Consider the following 20890-nt stretch of genomic DNA (forward strand, 5'->3'; position numbering starts at 1 on the left):
GCCATCTCTTAAATGTTTCTGATCTATAGCTTTTGGGGTATCTAGAAGTTATTCGATTCTTCTTCTCCCTTTATTTGCGTGTCTCTGTCAATACTAGTCACAAAAAAATTGGGTATACACCAGAAGGATCTTGCTCCCTTTGCTTAAAAGATCCCTGCATTCTGCTGAGTTAATTAACTAAATAGAATATGTTTCTTGTTTACTAGCCAGCTGAGAGTATCATAATACAATTCTGATCTTGAGATGTCCTCCAAATTGTCCCTATCGGCTGATTTTTCCTTAACTGTTGCACTTACACTGTAAGGACTGTACAGGTTCCAGGAATGCTGTCCAGAATGAGGCTATTTCATCTTCATTGCAATGAAACAATACCTCCATTTTAGGACTTGTGCTTATTTATTTGACACACCTTTGAGAGAACAGTTACTGAGACATGTTAATCGCTCTTTCAGTCACTATCGGAGAACCTCTGAGGACTCACTCAGAGAGGGGAAGTGAGCAACATACAGTTCAGGCCCCCAGCTTTCCTCCATGCCCAGATACTAGATGTTTTGCATGTTGAAGAGGGATGTGCAAATAGTTTCAAATATATCCAAATCCAAATTTGATAGTTCTGAATGTTTGTAATAATACTTCCTAATATTCAGAGTTCCATTTACTCCTGTAGTTTAGAAAGCAAAAAGCTGGGTTTCTGCTTCCTATAGGAAGAAGTGAAATTGAAGCCTATTTCTCAGGCATCCTGGAGTAATTTCTTGAGAAATGAAACTCTGGCACCAAGGGAATTAGGGGTAGAGAATTCTGTGTCTCCTCATTGGGGTTCCCATGGGTTTCCTAATTGAAGGGGACTAGGGTGAGAGCAAAACTTGTAAATTATGTCTGTCGGCCCCAATGAAATCTAGAATCAGGCACAGACACCAGCAGGTATTTTTTTCATATTGTTTCTTTCTAATTCAAAGGTGGGCATAGCTGCTTATAAATCGCCCAAGGATTTGCAGTTAGGATATACTCCGGTGCAAGCTGACACTGCAGCAGTGTTCTGTGTGTCCTTTTTTGAACCCTCAACTTACATTTACATTCTCTACATCTCATTGTGCATTGTTGACTGCATATACAGTGGTACCTCGACTTACGAACATCCCTAGTTGAAAACGATTCGAGTTACAAACGGCTCTGTTCGAAAAAAGTTGCTTCGACCTGCGAATGGAGCCTCGACTTACGGACCAAAAAGAAAAAAAGGAAAAAAACCTTTCCTGCCCTTTTTTTGACCTAAGTTCACCTTAGGTCAAAAGAAAAAAATTGCCCCCTAGTGGTAGAGTACAGATTAACCATCTTTGCATTCATTCCTATGGGAACTAATACCTCTACCTACAAACAGCGCCTCGACATACGAACGAAAAACAACAGACACGGATTAAATGGTTTTCAGTGCATTCCTGTGGAAAAGTTTGCCTCGACTTATGAACTTTTCGACGTACAAACGCCATTCCAATACAGATTAAGCTCATAAATCTTACCACTGTAGTTAGGAATAAAATTTAGGATTAGTTAGATTCCTAGATTAATAAATTATAAATCAGCAGGGAAATATTATAGGCCCCTTTGGGGCCTATCAGGCAGGCAAATAAGATTTTGTTCTATGTAGACAGATATATTAAGATATATTAAGTTAATAGATTTTTTTTGGTGTGTGCGCATGTGGTTTTCATTGGAAGGTTTTGTGTTTTGCTGTAGCAGCATCAGATGCTGTTGTTGGGTGGATCTGCAGGCATTATAAAATGTAGATGTGGTAGAAGAAATAGGCACTTTGGGTAGATTGCAGGAATCAATGTTGCATGGCTTTGCTGCAAAGATTAGCATATTTGAGACTTGGAGAATTATAAAAAAAAGTGGACTTCATATAACAAGTCACAATACAGTATTGTCAAAAAGTCCTGGAAACAGATTTTCAGTATTCGAGTACTTTGGGCTGATTTAATTTAAATACATTTTCAAGTTTGCTTAGTTTATTTATTATTTATTAGATTTCTATCCCGCCCATCTAGACCAAGGGTCTACTCTGGGCAGTTAAACTAGTTCCAACACAGTTTACTACAAAGCAAACATGTTATATTCTACTGCGAAACATTTAATTATTTTCCCGTAACAGAAATTTACTTAACACAAAAAAACAATAGATGTACTTTAGTGTACATAATATGTGAGATGTAGTCTGAGTGAGTGAGCACCATCTTGGAATAGCAGTTAGAAGAAGAAGCAGAACATCGAATTATTGTCTCTGCATATAGCCCATCAAGATGATTCCTCCAAAACAATTTCCCAGACAACTGGTGATTTGCATTTTCAGAACAGATTTCCTCAACCCAGATAGCTTGAGGTGTACAAACATCTTTCCAATAAGCTCTTACATTTATTTATTGCTAGAGCTTGAAAATCAGACTGCCTGTGACACACAAGCCTTGGGAGAGATCACATTCTTAATTTCACAGATGTTCCTCGAAGTGGAGTTTGACTGAACTTTGAATTTTTAAAACAATGAATAAGTTTGATGGTGATGTCAGACATCTCATTTAGTATCAACACAGTGGCTGGGACAGGTTCTTTAATATAGGTTTTTGAGCAGGCAGAGGGTAGTTGTAAGCTCCAGATATTGTTGGAGTCCCACTTCCTTAAGCTTCACCTTTCAGAGCTGATAGTGAGGGATCGTGGGAGTTGAGGACTGACAACATCTGAGAGTTGTTTACCTTACTCTAGATCATCAAGTGGTGTATAATGGCATTAGCTGGCAGCAAGGTATGCACCCTTGTCATTATGCCTTCTTTTCAGATTCTTTATCCTTTTGCCCAAAGCATTCTTTGTAATTGCAAAAAATAAAGCAACTCCTACTTACACAGATCTTCAGGTTATTCTTTGGAATTGAAGAAAGTTGGTTAGAAATCTGTCCCACTAGAGCAGCAGTTCACTCTACCTAAGAATATGCATTAAGATTCAACAGGAGTTAGTACTGATGGAACATTAATCCCCAAATAAACACAAAAATCTTAGTAGATCTATGCAACAACCCTCTACTTGTTTGTGAGATCTCCAGATTGCAGAGAATAAGTGAGAGCTCATTAAAGCTTTTTTAAAAAGTATCTGTTTATTTCTAATGCATCATATGATTTCAGGTCAAATTTATACAGTCATTATTCAAATAGTCCTCGAACAATGATTTTTCCCTAGCAAGGCACAAAAGTTATGTTTAGACAAAGGAAAATTAGCAAAACCTATAAATCAAACCCAGCATTCCTATATATCATGAAGATATGTCAACCTAACTGTGTCTCTCCAAACTTTATCTACAGAGAATGCACACAGTATTTTCATATTCTCCTCAATACACTCAAAATCTTAACAGTCCAGAGCATTCCACGGTCACATGATGGGATAAGTTACCTAGAACCACCTTACGCTATTACTTTTCCCTTCACCCACAGCATACAGGAAAGCCCATTATAGGGGCAAACAACAAACACTCAAAACCGGCCCATGAGCCATTTAGTACAGGTTACTGCATCCTTACATAAAGTTTGAAAGGAGTGACAGTCAGGAGTCACTCCTGTATCAAGAACAAGTAGTACGCTTGCAAAGTATTTAAAAAATCTGGCAGATAGACTAATGTATTGCTCACTTTGAGTAAATGTTTGCACCTCTTCCAAGACACAGCAAAGACTTGAACAGCACTCTTAAGGCTTAATATGAATATCAGCCCTGAATTTAAAATGTTGTGAGCTTGGCAATGCTGGTCACTACAAAGTCCTACCTGAAGCTTTTCAATATCTTTTATACTGCCAAGGGACCTGCCCATTTTTTGTCAGTGCCATCCATAGTCTGTATCTTGTCCAAACAGAAAGGTAGCTGATGTTACCTGTTGTGTATCTCTGTGAGGTCAGAATCACCTGCTGTGTATCTAGTGATGTCAACAGTGTCACTAATGTGGGAAGTAGGGTGGGAGGAGTGAGGTGTCCCAGGTGGTATATGCCTGCTTTACAGGTGTGCTGTTAAAAAGATGCCCCTTGTAGTGCAGGCTGGATGGTATCTCCAAGTTGGCCCACTCCTAAAGAAAACACAATGTCCATGCAATAGTGTCTAGATCAAAGCTGCTGGAACAAGGAATGCCAAAGTTCATCCCTTCATCTGTTACTGAACTAAGACTCTCAGCAGCTCTGTCTCACATAACCCACAGTGGAAGAATTTGGGAATTACGTCCTGCAATATCTGGATGGCCATAGTTGGCCCAGACAGGATGCCAAGCACCTCTTCTTGCTGTCAGTGTTGATAATCCTTGGGAAAAATTCAAGAGTCAACAAATATTGGGACAGTTTTCTCAATAGAAATGTTGCCTCTAAAGTAGAAACAGTATGTGATATTCCAAGCAAGGCCTCAGTATTATGTTGCCAGCAGGCTAGCTTTGCTCATTGTTCTCTAAAAACAAAGGGAGGCTACTTAAGGCTTTTCAGTTAACCAATGGGCACATATTCCTATATTCACAACAGATGCAAGGTTGGATTCAAGGTTGGATTCAAATTAGCACTCCTGAGTTCCACTAATATTGGAGAAAGAAAATAAGGTGGTGCTTTGCCAATCCCTATTCCCTTGTACTTCAACAACTTTCTGTGTCACGAATGGCTGTTGTACAGAGCCTGGAACCATCCTGAACATCATGGGGGATGGCAAAAAGGGCAGGAAGGCAACGGCAAAATAATAATAATAATTAAAAAAATCATCATCATCACCTAATTCCAGAATGGAGACAGTGCTATATTTTCCCTATCCCTGTGGATGAAGGAACAAGTCTGGCTCAAGCTCATAACTTTCTATTCCTAAAGAGGCAACCTTCTACTAAAGAGGCAATGAAAAATTCAAGGGTGATAAAAAGCTCCTGAATTCTCTCTCTCACACACACCCAGAACAGGATGCATATTGAGAAAGGTAACTGAGACTAAAATGTCCCAAGGTCGCAGAGACCCAGTCTCAGCTGCTTTCTAGATCAAGTTACCAGCCCATCAGCTGTTTGTACAGACACGAACAAAAAAAGACGAAAAAAAGGATAGGTAACAAATCAACCAACAACCCCTTGGTGTAATGTGTTGTTTGGCCACCAAAGTTTTTCATACTGGTCATTCTTAAACACTGTATAGGTGAGAAGGGGGTCAGAACATGAATAACCTCAACATTTCCCCATTACTGCATTCCCCTCTTAAACTGAAATAGGTCTTAGCAATAAAAATTACTAATGTGACATTCATTAGTACACAGATATCAGTTCTATGGTGAGTGTTTTTGTGTTTTCTAAACCACAACTAATTCTTGCCCATTGGTTCTTTTTCCATTATTAGTCTGGCCTATAAAACAAGAATTTTGTCACGAATAATGGGCAGATGTTAAGAACAAACATTTTCCACCAGTTGGCACATAGATCTGTATCATTTTCTTTCATCTCATATAGTAAACATCCTGATCTATCAGCCTGATTAAAAAAAATGTCTGATAGACTATGTGGTGGTAGCACCTGTTAGACATTTTCCACTCATTTCAAGGAAGGAACTTAATCCTTTCACAAGAATACATAAGAAGATCAGGACCATACTGTATCCGGGCTAGCCTGCAATCATAGGACCTTAGTACGTGCTGGAATAAAGAAGGGGTTGTATATTTGCTCCAATATTCTGACTGACTGGCATTCTCTAGAGCAGTGGTGTCGAACTGTGGCCCTCCAGATGTTCTTGGACTTCAACTCCCAGAAGCCTTCACCACCACCTCTGCTGGCCAGGATTTCTGGGAGTTGAAGGCCAAGAACATCTGGAGGGCCACAGTTCGACACCACTGCTCTAGAGCTTCAGGATGAGTTTACAACTTTAAAAAAAATTGGAACCAAGCCTGGGACCTCCTGCATGCAGCACCTCCTGTGCTCTATAACTGAACTACACCTAACTCTGGATTCGGGCAACCCAGTGGAAATTCTATATATTTTTCATACAAATATATCACATTTCATTACCTTAATGTGAGTCATATTGTTTAAGTCATTCTAAGAATACATTCATAGAGTAATAATTTGGCTAAAAATATATGTCTATTTGTTTTTAATCTCATTGTAGTAATTAACCTATCAAGGGTAACTTGCTATTTTTTTTTTAAAAAAGGCACAGTACTAGAAATAAATAGTTCTACAGTTCAACAATCCCTAATGTGGGTTGTCATTTCCAGTCTGCTTGTAATTTTTCAAAGTCCATTTGAAGCACCAGCTAATTTGACTACACTTGAAAAGATAGGGTGGGGCTACGTATACAGAGTCCTGAATGAAATAAGGAGGCAATTTCACTTAATCTCCTTCTTAGTTTTGTAATGGGCAGAAACCACCAAGTAGCTGTCTGGATTCATGTCCTTGATGGTTGGCGACTTGTTCTGGATCGGGGATGTTTTCCCATCCACCCGAGAGATCTGCAGCATTCGGCATGGATCATGTTTCAGCAAGTACCCTGCAAACGTCTCCCATCCTCCTCCTACACGAACCATCACATGTTTGTTGTGCAGCATCTATATTTGCAAAAGAAGAGAGAGGGGAAGGGAAGAAACAGGAAGACATGAAAGACAGGATTTGTGTTTGCAAACGTATCTTTTATTGTTGAAATCACACATGTACACTCAAAGCAATGTAATCCTTTTGAAATCATTGGGAGTAAGGACCCAATCTCAAAAATATTCAAATGTAAGTCCAGGATAATTTAGGGGCTATAATTTGATTTATTCACCAGGTAGGTGCAGCCAATTGTGCCAAATTAATTAAATTAATGTTTTTACCTGGTGAGTGCAAGGAAATGCATCTTCAGGTTGCAGTCACCTATAGCTGATGTGCTAGATTTTGCTAAAATAACTCCATGAATACCTCCGATGCCTTGAAAGCCCTGTTAGGCCCGCTATAGGTTGTTTGTGATGTGATTTGACAGCACATAGAAGTTACTGCTAATTTGAATGATGTTCCAGATACAAGTTTTAAAGAGTTCCAGAAGTCAGCAGTTTACTAAAACAATAATAAAAGAGGCTGTAACAGCAGTAATGGAAACATTAAACTGTATTTCTTTGCTTGAAAACATTACACACTTTTCTCTGAAATTGTCTATAATAGTTGCAATGAATGTACAATACTGTTGTTCCCTAGCTTCATTGCCTCTGCTCAAAAAGATAAAAAGCTAGAAAAGGAAGAGTAAGTGAGGGAAGTTGCTGCAAATCAACTATTCGGTAGTTGTGTTTCACTATGAAATAAATCCCACACATGCAGAAGAATGTATATTGCTATTGAGCACATTAAAACCAAAGCCAAGAACATTTTAAATTGTATAATAATTCTAAAAAATTGTGTGCTGAGCCTGTATCATTACTTGTATGACTGCCACAAGAGGGCTCTCTCCATGCAAGATTTGTTGTACCAATAGTATAAACTGGGATTTAGTAGAGTGATTAAAATAGAGATAAAAGCCATAATAGGCAGCAATATGTGAGGAATATAAAAAATAAATAATGCAATACTGATAGACTGTGTTTGCAGCAGTTGAATACATGATACACAATAACCAAAAAATATAATTTCATGCTGGTTTCTAAGAAGTGCTATCAAAAACACTTGGGATAGCAATGCCGCATTTTATGGGTAGTTTTACCTATGACACAGCAAAAACAGGTTGTGAGTAGAGATGGCCATGAACCTCTGATTTAACAGTGTACCCCAAGTCTTTTACTATTGCAAAAAATGTTCAGCAGTTTGGCACTCCACCCCCACTCTGAGGCAGCATCTTGGCTTCCCTGCCCTGCCTCTTCTGGGTGTGGCCTTTTGAGTTGGCACCCACCGGAGGGGGCAAGGTGCCGGATCTCCAAACAACTGTTGTGCAAACAAAGTGCTGAACCGGCAGTTCATGCCGACCTCTAGTAGTGAGCAAACAAGTTACATTACTAAAGTTTGATAACAGGAATTTGTACATCTCTTCTGTGGATATTAGTGATGTACTTTTGGTGTAGCAACTCTGCATCTCCCTGGCAATGCTAAAACCTTCAAAACCGTGGGTAGCTTGGGTATACAGTGGTGCCCCGTATAGCGAGGTTAATCCGTTCCGGATTAACCTTCGCTATACGAAAACATCGCTGTGCGGGGCAGGAAAACCTATTGGAACACATTAAACTTAGTTTAATGCGTTCCAATAAGTGTCTAAACTTACCCCCTCCAGCGATGTTTTCGCTCCGGCGGCCATTTTGGAGCCGCCGATCAGCTGATCGGCGGCTCCAAAATGGCCGCGGATGGCCCGAAATGCCCCCCCCCGCAGCGTTTTCGCGACCTCCCTAAGCAAGGGGAGGGCGCGAAAACGCTGATAGGGGCCATTTCGGGTCATGCGGCGGCCATTTTGGAGCCGCCGATCAGCTGTTCGGCGGCTCCAAAATGGCCGCCGGAGCCCCAATCGTCGCAAAGCGAGTGCGGCGATTGGGGCTGATCCGTATAGCGATCCCCAAAAAGGGATCGCTATACGGATTTTTCGTTAAACGGTGCACTCGTTAAGCGAGGCACCACTGTACATAGCTTCATCTACCAAATTCATAAGGATATGGTATGTTAAAAGAATGAGGGTATATTAATAATCTTTGGGGTTATTTATTACTTATTCTCCAGGTACAAAGAATAACACATTAGTTGAAATCCTGTTGCTTAGTCTAGTAAGTCACACTAGAATAAACCCATTGAATTAGAGGGGATTTGGTGAGACATCAATTGCTGTTCCTGATCCTTTCCAGGTCCTTGGGTGGGGTTGTCACATTCGTGGGGGTTACAACAGCAGAGTCCGATAAGCCAGTCCTATGTCAGGAATTCAGGGAATGCAGAGCCTATAACCAAATACCAAAGCCAACTCACACAACGTAGTCCAGGGTCAGAGTCCAAAGCCAAAACGCACAATGTAGTCCAGGGTCACAGTCCAAAGGCAAGGGTCTAGAGAATAAGGTTCAAGGCTGTCAGAAGCGTGTATGCAAGCCAGAGATTTGACTTGTTGCTTCCACAGACTTTCAGCCGTCTGAGAGCAGTTTATATAGTAAAAACAGCCCTTGAACTTCTGGAAGCCTTTTCATCCTGTCAGAACTCAGGGCTAGTACATCGGATGTTTCTGCAGGCAGCCTTCAAGCAATCCTCTGACCTTTTTGTCATAAGTCTTCCCCAAAGCCTGGCCCGAAGCTTGTCTACTGGGGGAGAAGAATCTGGAGCTAATTCAGGTGTTTGTATTTCTAATTGCTCAGTATTCTCCTCAGCTACAGTTAACCCTTCAGGTTCCAGATCTTCGGCTGCACTCATGACAGGGGTCAAGTGAAGGGCTCCAAAAAGTTTGAGCCTCAAGGCTATAAAAATGGACAGGGGTGTTGCATTGGGAGTATGGCCATGTTACTCCTATCTTGGTCATAATATCTGCACTCTGGGTGCACTACCATAGGCCTAAGTCCTACTCTGCTAACATGGACGTATTTATTTATTTATTTATTTATTTATTTATTTATTTATTTATTTATTTATTTATTTATTTATTTATTTATACCCCACCTATCTTGTCATTGTGACCACTCTAGGTGTCTGAGTAATATCACAGTAATTACTTCTGAGTAATATCACAGCCAGGAGAATTATCCTTGAATCTGTTTTTGACAGCCCTGCAACATCCAGTGGTGATCCCAAGAGTGGCCAACAGACACAAATGGAGTTCCTTTCAGAGTAAACATTGTTTTAATTGTCTCACAAAGGCCACTAACTATGATTATCTACCACCCATGAACCCATTATCTACCATTCAGTACTACCCCTACCATTGTGAAAAATGCAGGTCAAAATATGATCCATCCCTGAAAACATTGCCTCTCTGTGTTTTTCACTATTACTGCTTTACAGAAAGCAAAATAACTTAAAAATAAGAATAATTTATTCATTTAGATAAATTATTTATTTATAAGAATAAAAGCTACAAGGGCCCCTATGGATTAATTATACCCATAAACCCCTCTATTAAGCATGGACTTTAGAAAACTGCTCAGTAGGAGGGAAATCCTATTGTTGAAGGTTTGAAAATATATTCTAAAATGTTCTGTTTCTTGTTTGTGTATGTGTGAATGTTGGGGGCAAAGAGGCTTGGTGAACCCCTTAACTGTAGAGATGCCACAAGTGGCAATGAAAACTTGTTTCAGTGCCATGAAACAAATTGAGACCGACCAATTCCCCCTCCTATAATAGAACAGAAAAGGAAATTTATTTATCTGAGGAATAATGGGAGGTACTACTATATTATAGATCATAGGCATGTTACATAATTAGTCTATGTAAAACATGTTAATAACTCTGGGACTAAGGACTTTTTGTTCCCTTTTAAACATCATTGCTTTATCATTTTAGAAAAGGGGGAAATGTAATTATAGGAGGAGGAAATCAAAGCCAACTGCACAAAACCTGCAATTCTTCAACATCAGCTACTAAAATTTGACTGAAATCAATTACCTTTAAGCAGTCTAAGTGGGTGAAGGGTTGCAACTTATGGATTTTGGGGTGGGGGCAGGGGTTAATTCAATACCAGATAGTGTTTGCTGCATTTTACTCTGCCTTTAATTTTCAATCTGAGAAATAACAGAATCATAAAATAAGATGGAATCATCATCATCATTAGCAGCAGCAGCAGGTATGGCTGCAAGCCCCATAGCAGAAAATGCTTCAAATGTACTTCATAGGAAATGCCATTCCTCTCTCACCAACTCAGAACTCTATGAAAGATTCATAAGAACTGGGATAGATGAATCACCACAAACCTTCAGAGTCACATTTCTCCCCAGAAAACAAATGCTTGCATTTTTGAAATGTGATTCAATTGGAAATTGAAGTTATTTCCACTCTCATGTAAACCACTTCAGTTACACAAGAAAACGTGAGTAACATGGAGATTCTTATAATTATTTGCAAGCACCAGCAGATTAAGCTTGTATATGCAAGAATCTATAGCAAGCTGTTTCTATTTGTGGTAAGAAAGTTATTATTTTTAGTTTGAAGAAGAAATGGAAATATTACTTTCACTGGGAAGCACCCCCACAACTCTTAGAAATAACAAATCAGAAAGATAATATGAATGCTGTAAGCAGAAAACCCATTCATTAGCTGACTTAGCCAGGATCAGGAACCCTCAGGATTTCAGCTCATTATCAGCAGAAACCTTAGCACTGAGGAGTAGTGAGACCCACACTTTGTTTCCCCTAAAATAGGACCTGCCACATTGGATCCCTTAAGTGTCTTGGCTAGATATTGTACTTGACAGGGTAAAGCTCACCGAAGGTCTCACTTGGTTGGGCAACAAAAGGTTGGCTGTTTAACACAACCCACTGCTGAGGTAAGCCGCAGTGTTTAACTTATTGGTAACATTGTAAGGGTTAGCCTTGAACAACCCAAGCCAAGAACCTCTGGACAGTATCTGTGGTACTGTCCAGGGTCCTGAAACTGAAACTCTATCTTTCTCAGTCCTTCACCTTACTTTGTCTCTGCACTAGAGCAGTGGTTCTTAACCTTTGTTACTCGGATGCTTTTGAACTGCAACTCCCAGAAACCCCAGTCAGGGCAGCTGGTGGTGAAGGCTTCTGGGAGTTGCAGTCCAAAACTCCTGAGTAACCCAAGGTTAAGAACCAGTGCACTAGAGCAGTTGACTCACTGAGAGGGACTATCTGAAGGACTCAGATGCTACCACACTTTGATCTTTAAAGAATCTGTAAGAGAGGGGGGGGGGGGGAATAACTACCTCCTTCACATTGAAGCAGAAAATTATTTTCCTTTGCCATACATATTCTTTTAAAAACTATGCTTTTCCCCTCCTCCTCCAAAATAAACTTCAGTGAGAGCCAAGGGATGATGAGATCCCCATTCAGCCATAAGAACTGCATGGCTCAGCTAGTCCAAATGTCAAACAGATCCAGTAATCTATTTCCAATACTGGTGAGCAGGCTGAGTCTGGAAAATTCACAAGCAAGACATTACACCACCATGCTTTGTCATTTATTCTCAGTGTTCAATAATCAGATACACTATCAAATATAGTGTTTTCCTTTTAGTTATCACAATAGTTTTTTTCTGTATGAACCCTGCAGTAGCTTTGGGACTTTCAGAGGAGAAATTGGAAATGTTTTATTTCACAGAAAAAAAATCAGCATGACTGACAACGTTAGTTTTATGCAGCTTAACTTACAGCAATAGGATACTAGAGATTTCTGTGGTGGCGTTATAGCAACCTGGAGTAAAAACTGGGCATGTCACTCCCTAGAGGCTCCTGGATCAAGTCCCTCAATTATGTTGCCAGATGATTCAGCCAATCCCCTCCAGATGAAAGCAAGGAGGGGTTATAATAAGAAGCATACCTGGCAAACAAATGCACAACACACAATTTGCTCCAGTCAGATATAAGTCTTATTTCTTCCCATTCCCATGTAGGATTTCACTGTTAATTAATCCTGCAATAATTGGTTGCACATCTGACTGCATAGTTGAAATGCACCCCAGCACCTCATGAATTAGCTGCAATGAGCCATAGTAAGTTATGCAATCCATACACAAATGTTGCTAGGATCCTGGCCCATGTAAGTAATCTAGCATTCTGTTAACTTAGCAAGCAACCTACTGCTTCTGGGAATCACACAGTTGTGAATGCACTAGTAGCCTCCCCCTTGTGCTCCTGAAGCTGGGGGGGGGCATATTACTTATGAATAGAAGCTACTAAGAATCACAACCTTATCTATGTTGGAGTTTTATGCTAGCAAATAACACAGTTAAGCTGTATTCTGGGTGAGGAAGTACCTTGTTTTAGCCGTCCTGACTCTCCCACTATATGGCTCCAGTTTATTATTTATATAAAGCCAATACAATATTATAGTTCACCTTTTCTTGAGCTGACCTACACAGAAAGGAAGGCAGGTGAAAAGATAATTATGAGGATTAAAAGGGAGCTTCCTTGATCTATCTGCTTCCCTGATCTATTCAAATACATTGGACTACAAGTTTCAGCATGGCCACAGTTGTCATTGTCTCACACACCAGGAGAGCACTGGGGAAGATTCTAGAAAGAATATCTCGTCTCCAAGTAATTGAAACCTCCTTTCCATAGAGGTCAAACCAGGTGATTGGCTTTCAACTCTGAATGTTTGCCCCGTATAAGAGTGACTCAGAAGACAACATGCCTATATCAGCTTGTGACTCATGCTCTAAGAATTATGCCCCAATACAAGCTTTTGTAGCTCTTGATAGCAAAATAATTAAACCCAGGCATTGCATGATGAGGAACAAAGACATGTTACTACTAACTCAATTTGCAATGCTTTCACTGTAATAATGTGGACAACAATTACAACATTTTAAAAAGAACTATCTGGACATGTCAGTATAGAAGTAGTGGGCAAGGGCTCTCCAAACTAATGAACGACTTCAGAAAGCAGATGCTCCTCTACCAGACTAAAGTTCTTACTAATTGTATGCATGACCCACTAACCAGCAGCATTAGAGAGCTAGCCAACAATGGGGTGATGCAATGGTCTGTTTTCTATGCCTTTCCAAAGAATTTGTTAAATGATGACAAAATACAAAAGCAAAGCAAATCCATTTGGTGTTTACCACAGTTTTCCTTGGAGTTGACAAGTGATTTAGCTGTTATATGCCTGCAAAGAAAAAAGAAGCGCCGTCCTAAAAATACTGCTGCAATCTTTGTCAATGGGAAACCCAGGCCATTTTTGAGATGGTAGAAAAGAAACCAATGACGAAATTGCAAATATGCAATCTACCACTGGATGGCAGGCATGCTCTATATACAAGTTACATAGTCTGGGAGAAATTTGACAGCAGCTACCACTGTGAGAGACAGCAGGATGGTATTTTTAGTTTGACCAACCCAACAAAGTCTTTCTTTCCTTATCAAATATTATTGGTATCCTATAAAACTAGCTTGGAAGTCACTAGAGGTGCTAGATGTAGGAGCTTCAAACCATTTGTTACTTTGATGTACTATTTTATTGTACTCAAAGGAGAAGCTGTAGTAAAGAAAGATGCCCTTCTAAAGCTTGATGTGGCATATGGCCCACCCTTCAACAGAATGAAGTGAATAGTACAGTCTACAATCCTTCAGGAATGTCCTCCCAAGGGAAGTACTTTGCACCTGGGGAAGCCTATCTACACATCTTTCCATGTAGCTTGAAATATGCTGCTCTTTGTTTAGCTTTTAGTGACATAAGGCTTAAAAGCTGTGTAGTATTCTAAGCCTCACTGAACACTTGCAGCTTTTGGATAATGAAAAGAGAGTATCTGAGTTAGGGTGCACAATTCCTACTGAACACCAGAAGAACTTTCCGGTGGTAAGAGCCAAGGAACACATTACCTCAGAACATGGCGGACTCTCTTTTTAAACAAGCGATTGAACAATAATCTGTCAGGGTTGTTTTGGCTGTGGGTTCCTGCATTGGCAGGAGGTTGGACTAGTTGACCCAACCCTAAAATGCTATGCTTCTGCAATTTTGACATGCTACGCTTCTAGCCAAAACATTATGAACAAGGTTATCAGCTAAAGGATTGTAAACAGTGAGGATTTTTTTTTTTTTTTTTTTTACAAAACATGGACTTGATGTATTGGACATATGATCTTCATAAATTCCTATTTCCAAAAACATTTTGGGCAGTGGCAGCTCATGATCTGGACACCGCTCTCTTATCCCCATCTGTGACATAACTATACTATTAACTAGCTTTGAGTTTGTGACAGAAGACATTTCTTATAGGTCAGTGTGGTTAAAGACCACATTTGGAAATGTCAACTTTGCTGTGGCATTCTATAAGATTTAGACCAAAAAAGTAATTTTTCAGATGTATTTGAAGAATGTGGTATTCCAAACAAATGTTTCTTTGTGCCTGTGTACCTATTTTGACTTTTCCTATTAAAGTTTTGTGGAAAGGTACCTTTCTACAAAACGTAGAGGCCTAACTGAGTTAACTAGCTGTTCAACTAAATCAGTGGAACCCTTAAAGCTCTCCACAGAGAGTGATGCCATTTAAGGCCAAATTACACAAGATGCCAGCTTTGCAATCAGAAGGTGATAAAATTTTATCCATTCAGAAAGGAGTAGATTCAATTAACTGTAAAGAACTAAAAAATGACCTCTCTAGATGAAATGAACGGACAGGAAAATGGAGTGTGTTATATGAAACACATTTAGAGAAAAAAAATCGCAATTGTATTTTTTTTCTGTGTGTATTAGGATGCTCTTTGACTTGATTCTGATTCTCCAGGAAAATAGAGTTGGAACTGAAATCTGAATGAAACTGTTGACTCACTTTGTACATGAACTTATAAAAACAAAATAAGTGCTGTAGTTGGAAGTATTACGACAGGGAGTAACAAAAATAAAACAGCCATAGTACCTCTATATAAATCCAAAGTATTACCATTTGGAAATATATATAGCACAACTATGAAGAAGATGTAATTCAGCATTGCAAATGAACATTTCTAGAACCCTTTCTCAGCAGCAAGAGCAGCTCTGAAAACAGGAACAACAGATTGAACTGGCCAGAAATTTTAATTAAACCTGTAAGTGAGAAGTCTGAAGCTATCTGAGCCTCAGCTGTGTGGCTTGTCTGACCTAGTAGAGATGAGATGTGCCAGAAAGCAGAAATGATTTGAGAAAGTCATAACATCCTTGGAATCCATTAATTTTTGGCTCCCAATAATGACAATGCTTTTCAAGGCGAGGGGAGAAGCTTTAAAAATGGCAATATATACTGCACAGAATACAAAGCAGTATGTCCTTGGTTGCTTAGCAATCTTTGAATAATGAAAAAAGGAGTCCACTGGGCCTTTCCCCTCTTCTCTTTAGCTGAAGGCTAGGTTGTACGTGGTCTTCTGTATTATTATCACTAAAGCTATTGTGTAAATAAAATCCCTGAAAATTGAAATAAAAATGACAAAAACACAGTGTCATTCTTTTCTTCTGAGAGGAGAAAAGATTTGCTAGGATATAGAAAGCATTTATAAAAGATTGTTTTTAGATGTGTAAGAAATTACACATTGGCTGGGAGGAGAGTGGCTCACAGAAAGATCTGCAAAGTACTTCAGCCAGTCAAATTGTACTGAATTATAAATTCAATGGAAATAAAGGGTACAGGTTACCTGTTCACTACTGAATGCTGCATTTTGAGATGAATTAAATGAACAAGATAATTGGCAAATCATGTCATCTAGTCTAGCAGCACAGATGGCAATGAGAAGCAAGTGTGAAAAACTGGGACACTAATATATATAGTTTTTTTCTCTAGTTTTTTCAGAGCTGTGAATGAGTCTCTTTTTCAAAATATAATCTCAAAATGGATGATGGAAAAAAACACTAGGATTTAATCCTGAAAGATGCATCGGAAATCTGCTTTCGATGCTGGCAAAGAAAGATAACTTTGCCTTAGTGATATATGCTCTGATTACATTGAGACTAGATGATGTTCCCTTCTTGAATGCACACTTTTGATATGGTAAGAGGGTTTAAATAACTCAGGGGAATTGATGACAATGTCATTAGTAGGGTAGCCCCTCTTACATGTCTAGACTCCAAGCAGAGTCACCCAAGATGAAATGGTCAAAAGTGAGACACGAGACTAAGATGAATCCATCTTCTTCAGGAATTAATAGTTGCATCAACAGAAGATAATTGATAGTTCCAGGGGTGATGGAGGTAGATAAATTCTTGAAGGGTGCTTACTGGGAAAAGTTACATCGAGGTAGGATCTGTTATAGACAATGACACTGATGTTCAAGCAAATTCTTGTTAGTATTGTACAGAAGAGGCCAATGGTAAACGAGTTCTGAATATTTTTTTACCTTGAAACTCTTCTGAGGAAACAAGGGCACATGACACACGAGACAGTGATGGAAAATGATTCCAAACTCAGAAGGCACTCAATCAAGTACTGGAGAATATCAGAGGATAAACAATGCTCTCACTAATGTGGGAACCAGATTAAAGCCAAAAGAACATCTAGCTGCCAATGCAGTGCTGCATGACACATGTAATTGAAGCATGGAATGTGAGAAAAATTAATCAAAGTAAACCTGAAACTATAAAGCAGGCTTGTCCAACCTGCGGCCCAAGGGCCGCATGCGGCCCAGGTTGGCTCATAATGCGGCCCAGTGCAATTTTTTATTTTTAAAGAAATTCCAAAGTTTCAAGTTACACTGCCGGCGCTTGTGGCTGGAATGCGGCTGGGGCATGTCACAACAGTAGTAGGGGGGGAGAGGGAAGGAAGGAGTAGGAGGGGAGGGGGGAGGGGGGCTGTGTGACTGCATTGTGCCATCCCCATCAATAGGTGGGCCCCATAAAGCCACCAGAGTCGAAGCTAGCAGCCTCTGCTGTCTGAGATTGCAGCTGCCGGTAAGCGCGCTTGGAGCGGGGCTGCGGAGGACGGCTAGGGCTGCCCCCCCATGCAGCCCAAACCAAATTTATGTGCGGCCCAAACCAAATTTTCATCTTCTAATGTGGCCCAGGGAAGGTGAAAGGTTGGACACCCCTGCTATAAAGTGAGAAATGGAATGCTTAAACATGGCAATATTTGCTGTGAATGAACTCTAGCAGCCTGGAATAGGGCATTTTAAATGAGGGGGCTGCAAATAAAGCTTGACAAAATAATACAAATCAGACCTTTCAGAAAACCTATCAACAAAATCACCATTCAAGCTTATGCTTCAACTACAGATGCTGAAGAAGTGAAAACAAAGTTTTTATTCAAACATCCTGGAGAAATCTGATGACACACCAAAAAATTGATGTTCTGTTAATCTCAGGCAATTCAAACACAAAGGTAGGAAATAAAATGAGACTGAAACATTGTTGATAACTTTGACTCCAGAGTCATAAATGAAGCAGAAGAGTAATTCACATAATTCTGTGAAACCAACAATTTGTTTATTGCAAGTGAATAAATTATTGTAGCCATATACCAGAAAATACAAAAATCAAATAGACTTCATAATTGGAAACAAAAATTGAGTAGTTTTATTCTTCCTGTAAAAGCAAAACTAGGAGAAGACTTTGGAACAAACCATGAATTAATACTATTTGTATTTTTAAAAGTATAACTGATGTTTTTAGTTGATTTTTAAAGATACCCAGCGAGGGAGCCACACGAATCTCAGGAGGTAGGTTGTTCCAGAGGCGAGGAGCCACCGCTGAGAAGGCCAGATTTCTTGTCTTTTCCTTCCAGGCCTCCCTCAGCGTTAGGTTCCTCAGCCTCACCTCCTGGTTCGCACGAGTGACACGGGTAGATCTTGGTGGGAGTAGGCGTTCCGCCAGGTATCGAGGCCCTAAACCGTTTAGGGCTTTGTACGTAAGCATCAACACTTTGAAGTCGATGCGGAAGTGGATGGGCAGCCAATGCAATGCAGCCAGAGTGGGGGAAATATGCTGGTATTTTTTCACTCCACTGAGTAGTCTAGCCGCCGCATTCTGCACCATCTGAAGTTTCCACAGCAACCTCAAAGGCAGCCCCACGTAGAGCGCATTGCAGTGGTCTAATCTTGAGATTATGAGTGCATGCACCAAGGTAGTGAGTGCCCCAACATCGAGATAGGACCGCAGCTGGGCTATCCGCCTAAGATGAAAAAAGGCGGTACGGACCACCGACGCCACCTGAGTTTCCATAGTGAGCGCCGGGTCCAGATGGATCCCCAAGCTACGGACCCCATCCTTGGCGGGAAGAGTCACCCCCCCAAAAGAGAGGGAGTTTCCCAGTCCCCCAACTGTGGGGGCGCCCACCCTCAGTACCTCCATCTTGTCCGGGTTCAGCCTCAGCCCGTTCTCCTGCATCCATTGCAGTACGGTCCCCAGGCAGTGCTGAAGGGACAGAACAGCATCTCCTGCAGTTGGTGGAAATGAGATGTAGAGCTGAGTATCATCAGCGTACTGATGACACAACGCTCCACACCCCCTGATGACCCCACCCAGTGGCCTCATATCAATGTTAAACAGCATTGGGGAGATAATTGACCCCTGTGGAACCCCACAATTGAGACTCCACGGGGCCGAAACACTCTCCCCAAGCTGTACTCTCTGGGGACGGTCCTCCAAGAAGGAACGGAGCCAGGCCAGTGCTAGGCCACCAATTCCCAACTCAGCCTCCCCAGGAGGATACCGTGGTCAATGGTATTGAAGGCCGCTGAGATGTCGAGGAGGACCAGCAGAGACACTTTGCCCGTCAGCTTCTCTCAACAGGTCATCACACAGGGCGACCAATGCCGTTTCTGTACCATGGCGCGGCCTGAAGCCCGACTGAAATGGATCCAGGGCATCTGTTTTGTCCAACAGGCCAGAATCCTACTGCAAATGAATGGTATAAACTGAAAGATGTGTAACTGCTGTGCATGTTTCAGCTATCTGCCATGCACCCAGATGTGTGCTCTGAGTGCACACTCAGTTGTGCACTCAGTTACGGGATCGGGTGCTCAATACATAGCTAGAAAATGCTGAAAATTCCCCTTGCACGTACAGTATTTTGCAGTAGATTCTTGGCCAGTTTAATGAAAGATGTATCCCAAGTAATCACCTTAGAGGATTTCAGCCTGAATGGATCAAAACAATTCTGTCCTCATGTCCTATGTGATCACTGTTACTTGGGACTGTAGAGGCCAAGATTTATAACATATCCAAAGTCTGAGAATGATTCTCATCTGACAGGGTATTACTTGCAGCACATTTCCCATGCGCAGAGATCAAGATTGACAAGAAGCACATGAATTTTCTTTGAACAGGAATGCAAAAGAGAATGTGAGCAGAAGCTTAAGGAAAGACAGGACATGGGGCCAGATGAACAGAAGTTAAGATAACACATGAGGTACAACCGCAGTAATGGAAGTACATTAATGCAAATATACTTTCGTTTTTGAATCTCACAATAAAACTTGAAGGAAATGTGAAGGGAAAGCTCAAGATAAATATCCATGTCAAATGAAGGGCATGGGGGCTGCTTAAATCTGAGCAAAACAATATACCAGAGATGAGGAAATACAATAATATGACTTGTCCAAGATATGTCTGGTTTTCTTATATACTGGATAGGAACAGTGTGCTTAATCCTTTTCCACAGTAACTACAATCCAGAATGGAAGACAAAACCACAGACATAATTATTTCCTTTCCTATGTGATTCTTGGTTCAGGATAATGGTGGCGAGAGCCGTATTTCATTTCATTTTTGTGGCACTTGATGAGTAATCCATAAGACACTTAATTTGGAAATCCATCCAACTAACAAGATAGCTAAGGAGAGGTCACTTTTCACAGATAGAAGCTTTTTTACATTGAGCTCATGAGTTTCAAGGGAGGTTCACCGCATTCCCGAAACACCACATTTTCTGAACTACGGGAGTATTTGATAGCCCTAGAGCTCTTGATAATTCCTGCTCCCCTTCAGTGATATGAAGATAAATGATCTGATTAGCCATCCAGATTGCTGTCTGCTGCCAAGTTAGGCATAGCCCTGTTGAAATCCCCTCATGTAAGAAATCTGAGTATGTTGGATGCCTTTCTGTTCTTTAGCTTTACAGCTTTTCATTTACAGCAAAAGACGAAGAAAGAAAGAAAGAAAGAAAGAAAGAAAGAAAGAAAGAAAAGAAAGAAAGAAAGAAAGAAAGAAAGAAAGAAAGAAAGAAAGAAAGAAAGAAAGAAAGAAAGAAAGAAAGAAAGAAAGAAAGAAAGAAAGAAAGAAAGAAAAGATCTCCTTCACAGACTCTGGCATAAGTCTTGGACAAGGAATGTGCTCTAAATGTCAGAGAAGTACTGATTGCTGA

General features: G+C 40.4%; 1 protein-coding gene across 3 annotated transcripts in view; it reads right to left on the reverse strand.

Annotated features, from left to right (window-relative positions):
• Nucleotides 1–3117: 3117 nt before the first annotated feature.
• The window catches only part of GAS2 (growth arrest specific 2), a 144549-nt gene continuing 126776 nt past the window's right edge, over nucleotides 3118–20890 (reverse strand). For all 3 annotated transcript variants that reach the window (XM_072985875.2, XM_072985877.2, XM_072985876.2), the window contains one exon: nucleotides 3118–6576. In XM_072985875.2, the coding sequence (XP_072841976.1) occupies nucleotides 6358–6576 (219 nt within the window). In that variant the 3' untranslated portion in view covers nucleotides 3118–6357. The remainder of the gene's footprint in view (nucleotides 6577–20890) is intronic.

This window comes from Pogona vitticeps, chromosome 1 (assembly GCF_051106095.1).
Source record: "Pogona vitticeps strain Pit_001003342236 chromosome 1, PviZW2.1, whole genome shotgun sequence".
In the NCBI taxonomy this organism is placed as follows: Eukaryota; Metazoa; Chordata; class Lepidosauria; order Squamata; family Agamidae; genus Pogona; species Pogona vitticeps.